The following is a 6,473-nucleotide window of genomic DNA, read 5'->3' on the forward strand; positions in this document are numbered from 1 at the left end:
AAATAAATAATTATTATCTTTATAAAAAATATTATATTATTAAATCAAATATAAATTACTTTGTTATTGTACATAAATTAAATTATAAAAAATTGAATTAAAAAATTACACAAAGAAATAAGGAATTTCAAATATAATTTGATACTAATATCGATATATTTTTATCAAAATTTTATGATATCTTCAAACATATATTTTATTCAAAAATAAAAATATCACCGCTTTCTAAAAATCACATAAAGCCATATTATAACATCGACCGAGATAAAAAATAAAATGAAATATTAAAATCACGATGCATCTCTCTGCATTGCGCGAGTACGCTTCTAGTATACATATAAACTATCAAAATATGCATCTGTCAGTTACTATATTCATCAATGAATGTATACTATATATGCACTAAAATTCATATATGCATATACTGGTTCTGAAAATATCTATGGTTCTTATTTAAACTCTCTTATATGTTGTATTCCTTGTATTGGACTCATTTTCTGGAAAATTTCTGTTCTTTTCGGTTTTGTCTACCGTGTGCTTATTGTGATATTCATGTTTTATCAACAGTGTCGGTTGGAAACGCCGAAGAGTGCAAAGCTTTTGATCAAAAGGCCTCCAAAGTGGATGAAAGGATCGGGAGCACTTCAAATGGCGTTAACGCGACTGCATCTTCGAGTGATCCTGAAGGTACATCCAAAGAGGGAAAGAAAGAGGATGTCGGTAGGACGAAGAAGCGTAAAATGATGAAGTATTTATGTTTTATGGCATTTTGAGTCATACAAGTAATGTATTAATAGAAAGAAGACACCATGAGGGATACAGATTGAATCCAGTTGGTGAAATGAGGTGGGGGTTTTTGATACTGATACTAAGAGGAAGAGAGTAGGGGTGGCAAGATTTTCATTTGTGTTGTAAATTAACATGTAAATAAGATTTTCATTAGTCGGCTCGCATAGCGGGTTGAATATCTAAGTTAATTAAAAAAAACATTTAAATAGAAGGGGGGGGGGGGGTGAGTGTGTAAATTGAGATGGAAAATTATCACTACATTTATAAAATAGTGACTTTTATTCACATATATTGGAAATTATCTCCCAGAGGTTTTATAGAAACAACTGCTCTATACAAATGGGTTGAAAAGGAAATTTAGCTTTCTATATTTATATACGACAAATACAACAAATAAACTCATATGTTTTTCTCACTTCTGAGAAGTGAGGTTGAACTCTTTGACCTCCTAAGAAGTCAATGTAACACCCTGAAATTCTCTTCCCCTCCGTCTCCAATCGCCTCTTTCGCGTCATGATTTCCTCTCGTTCCGTTACGAGGTATTCTTTTATTTTCTCATATTCTTGAATATATATATATATATATATATATATATAGTTTTTATAGCTGAAATTTAGCACTTTTAGTTGTGTATCTAGTCTAAATCTAAGGGAGATCCTTCACATTTACATTTACATTTTTATTTGTCTAAGGCTTGAGGTTAATTGAGGAAAAATAAAATAAAAAGGGGGGGGGGGTATTATCTGTGGTGCTATGACCCATACCCTATCCACCCATTCTTAGTTTGACACCTCATTTTGGTTTGGAAGTCCTTACCTGTTAGTGGGCTGTCATGAGAGGAATCAGAGAGGAAGCATGGCCTCAAACCCCATAACTCACTGCAACCACACGAAACCTCCGTTCTAGCTTCTTCCAAAAACATCTTTTGCACCATCGCCTCCTTCCCTGTGCTGCTGCTTACCGCGCCTCTAACCGTGTCCGCCGGCGCTCCGGCCATTGTTACAGCTCCGAATGCAACTGTTCCGTGCAGCCCCTTCTGTCCCCTCGCTCTTTCAAACAGCAGCAGCGGTGCTGTGAAGACAGCAGCTGCGGGGCTCGTCGTCCTCCACACCTCGGCACCAGCATCGTCGGCAGCAAACAGCAGCAGAAAACAGCAGCTCAACCGTGCTGTCCTGCTGTGTTTTCTTTTCCATCTTCGACAGCTAACTGCAGCAGCAGCAGCCTTACCCTCGTGCTCTCGTTCTCGACTGTCTAACGTCACCAGCGGATCCTGCACCTTTTCGAGTTTCCAGCAGCAGCAAGCAGCAGTTGCTGCTGTCTAGCTCATTCCCTTCGTCGCTTCCCGTCGCACACAGCAGCAGCAGGTTGCTGTGCTATTTCTGCGTTCTTCAGTCAGCAAAACAGTAACCGAGGGAAACTGTCCGGATCCTTGGGTTTTCCCTTTAAAACCTCCAAGGTGAGTTCAATTTATTCCGTCATGAATTGTTACTCTTCAAAGCACTATAGACTCGAATCCGATTCCTTAGCATGCTACAAGTATATCTCTAGTATAAAGTGTTATGGAAACTTAACTAGATGATAAGGAATTATTATTTGACTAAGGAATTTCAACTATGATGAGAGTTAATGTGAAAGCCTACTAGAGGGTCGTATTAAGACGAGCATAACTTGAAGAAAAGATTGTGTTTGGTGATGTTGTTTACAGGCTCTATCATGATTAGAAATTCTAAGACGATCTATGTTAGAGAACTCTATTACCCTTATGATATATGTCTGGTAATTGCTAATGATAGTAGTAGCATACTTTTTCTATTGGTGGACTCACGTTAAGTCACAGAGTTGGAATAATATTATAAGTATATGTATGCCTGATATTAACTATCCAGATAATTGATGGGAACGGGGTGAAGCTTTGTGTTCGAAAATTGTTTTATTCTATTTTGTGTGAGGGATGGTGTGAACTGGTGGTAGGCATTGTGATTATTATGTAACCTCCAAATCATCTTTTCATTACCACTCGGAAATAGGCATTGTGATTATTGTGTAATTTCCGAGATAAAGAACTTATGATCACGAATGACTAAATGACTGGATTAGGTTGATGTCGATGGTTTTAAACCTATAAGTGATGCTCTATAACGGTGATTTACGACTTACTTTGTGTTCGTCTTAATCAACGGTAAATCGGGCCTCCCCCGTCATCCTCGGATGTTTAACACCCCCCTGGCAATATTTTAATTTAGCTGTGTTCTTATAGTGCTTAAACTTGTGATATCTATATTTACAGGCTTCTCTGTTCTTTGCGAATTTAATTGAACTCATTAGGCGTAAGCCTAACACTTCTTTGGTATGACTTGTTTATCAGGTTCTTTTAGTAGCGGGGCCAAAACGGGTTGAGAGGAGCATTGGTTCGTGAAGAGGCTCTTTTGTAGTAATGCCTCGTTACTCTTGAGCGTTACGTTTGATGATACCGTATTTTTTGGAGATTGATAGAAACACCCGTCTATAATCTAGTTGTAGAAAAATCTAGATTAGTAGGTTGTTATTTATCTTCTCCGTAATCGTTTGTAAACGCCTTATTATTACCTTTTGTCAAATGTATACTTTATTCAAGTTCCGAGTCTCGTTAGAAACTTTTTTTTTGGTTGTTATTGCCTCATCTTTTAGCATGGGTGTTATAGTCAAAGGTTCGGATATTGTTAGACTAAATTCGGTTTGGAAAATCAAGTTGATCTTTGTGTGTTGAAATGGTGAACTCATGTTGGATGTGATAGTGAAATATGGTGTCAATCAAAGTATACTTTTATTATGTCATAAATGCATAGTTAAAATAGGAATTCTTGTCTTTCGTTTACCCTTACGTAACTGTCTCTATTATGCATGATATTTTCTAACTTGGTATAGTTCCAATCACCTAAAATCCAATGGCTACAAAATCGGGTTTTGACCGTTTGACTTCCTCCAAGTAGGGTGAAATAACCCTTTCAGCTCGGATCTTCACAACCCAGTTACCCGGAATTTCGTTATTATTCTACAAGAATACAATTGAACTGTACTAACTTCTTTTTCTGATGAAATACATACTTTGATCGACATTTGATGGAATTTGGAGAGCTTCATTTTCGTAACAACTTTGAAATAATGTTCCTTTATTTATGGGAAGAGAACTGAAATAATATTCTTTTATTTATGGGAAGAGAACGGAGATGCAGTCGATTAAGCAGCTGTAGGAGTTTATTTGGTATATGGTAAGACAAAGCGAGACATGACAAAACAAATATTTATAATTCCACATTTGGTGCGACGTTGGAATGAGATTTTAAGTAATATGCATTACTAATAAAAAAATATTTTTTAAGATTTTTTACCCTAAATGTTTTATAATATAGTATTAATATTGCATAGTTGAACAACAACTTTTAAATCAAGAAATATTTCAAACGTAAGAGTAAAATCGTTATTTCACTTGGTCAACACTTAATACAAAATATTTGATACAGAACAATTTTCGATCAACATTTATCTGAATCAGAACTCTTATCATAATTAGACTGACAGAATGATAGACTTTTTATCTTAGTCCGTACTCCATACTTGCAATTTTTTTTTTTGGTAAACGGGCTCAAACAGTATCAATCTGGGCCAAGATAAAGACTGGGCCTGGCTTAATTGTATGGTTATCTATTGGGCTGGATCACGTTTGGGTATTGTGGGTTGGTTGTAGATCCAAGTCAACAAGTTGGACTGTTGGAGTGATGTTTTTTTTGGGTTCAAAAATAGTAGCTCAAGAACATATATTTTCATATGCGATGAGCCCCTTGATCGTCGCTTATTAGGGCATAAATCGACGATCCACTTAAATAGAAAATCTTGAAACCGTATAAATCATGACTGTGAAACATCATGATTTTGAATATATAGACAATTGGCAAGTAAGCAACTATTAGTGACTTTCATCGTTTGTGCTACACGGTTATGTCATTGTCTGGTATGTTCTCCCTTATTCCCGGCATGCCATGGGCAGACCTATGAAGTTTCCGGCGGGTTCCATGCATATGTACAACCGATTTTCGCAAGTAGATTTTTTTTTTGTATAAAATGTGCATACAGTAAACTTTGATGGGTGTTCGGGGATATTAGAAAAAGATACAATGAACATTAACCAAAAAACTAAAAAGGTCTTTTGAAATCAACTAGAAAAATAGAAAAGTCTATTGAAATCAACCAAAAACCTTAAAAATCTCTCATAACAATGGAATTCGGCTAAAAACAAATTGGATGACTTATGAGCCTTTGATCTACTTTCAAGGTCCACCACTATTACATGTTTTTATGTTTGAATAATATATAAATTTGAATATCTCATAAATTTTTTTTATAAAATATGTCGATATAAGATATTAATATAAATTAACTATCTAAAAGTTAATGTGTTTTTGTATAATCTTTTTAATTCAATTTTTTATTGTAATTTAATTTAGATTTAATCAAGAAAGTAATTTATTTTCGGTTCAATAGTACTTGATGTTAAAAACTTAATAATTATCCTAATTATATTTAGATTTTTTATATTTAAAATAAAGTGTTTACTACGTATTTGATTATGTTTATCTACAGTTAGTTATACAAATTTAAAATTGAGCTTTAATAGATTGTACTTAAGTATAATTACTTGTAATCTTGAGTTTTAAATAACATGCATCAATAACATTACTTGATGCATAAAAAATAGCTTTTAAGAGTTTTTTTTTATCAAATATTTTATAATATAATATAGATATATAACACGAATTATTATAAAAAATTAGGATATTTATCACAAGAAAAATAACTTGCCTTAGTGCCCTAATTTATGAAAACAATAATTTTAACTATCATTTTATAGTAAATATAATAACTAAAAACAAGCATATATTAACTCCACTCAACAACTCCCACAAACTGAAGCAACATATTCTTAAAATTCAAAATAAATTTCTATATTAAATTATATTGCATGTTATCAAATAAATTTTTAGTAATAATTATCTAAATTTTACATAATTTAGTTGTATAATAAACACTATATGTTAAAAACATATGTCTCTTCAAATTAATATAAATAATTATTTATGTTCTTTTTAAACATACATATTTGTGAATATATGAACTCCACAAAAACTTAGCCCAAATAAACAAAACATGCCAAACTATTTCGATACTGTTGTCGTTTTATGTTTATACTGTATGCATAGAATCGTATAACAATATTCTTGTAAACGTTTTTTGTGTGCGTCTGTTTGTTATATTATATCATGTCTATTTAAGTTCATTATTCATCAGGGTTATAATTAGATTTACGTCTATTTTACAAGTCAGATAAACAGTTAAACGTTCATACTTAAACAAGCTATTTTACCGTTGATCGTACGTAGTTATGAAACATGCAACTTAATGAAATGGTCGTTTTATCCTATGTTGTTCATTCGCTTCTTGTTCATTAAGATTTTTATCATTTATATTGTAAATAATGTAAAATATAAAAAATTTATCGACCAGGTTTTATTATTTATTAGAACGCGTCTCGTATGAATATTTTGAAATTATCGTTTTCGTTCAATATCTTACTTTTTTTTGTTTTTCTCTGTTTTTTCTATTTATTCTGTTTACGAAATCTATGTCGAAAAATCTTGAAGTTGTATGAT

At 32.9% G+C, this 6,473-nt stretch overlaps 1 protein-coding gene across 1 annotated transcript in view; it reads left to right on the plus strand.

The window, feature by feature from the left end:
- LOC112511561 (NAC domain-containing protein 83-like) overlaps window positions 1-1,078 on the plus strand; it is a 5,853-nt gene extending 4,775 nt beyond the window's left edge. Inside the window, exon 6 of the mRNA XM_025117237.1 lies at window positions 568-1,078. Coding sequence (XP_024973005.1) covers window positions 568-773 — 206 coding nt within the window. The 3' untranslated portion in view covers window positions 774-1,078. The remainder of the gene's footprint in view (window positions 1-567) is intronic.
- Window positions 1,079-6,473: the final 5,395 nt, after the last annotated feature.

Source organism: Cynara cardunculus (genome assembly GCF_001531365.2).
Source record: "Cynara cardunculus var. scolymus isolate 2C chromosome LG 4, CcrdV1, whole genome shotgun sequence".
Classification (NCBI taxonomy): domain Eukaryota; kingdom Viridiplantae; phylum Streptophyta; class Magnoliopsida; order Asterales; family Asteraceae; genus Cynara; species Cynara cardunculus.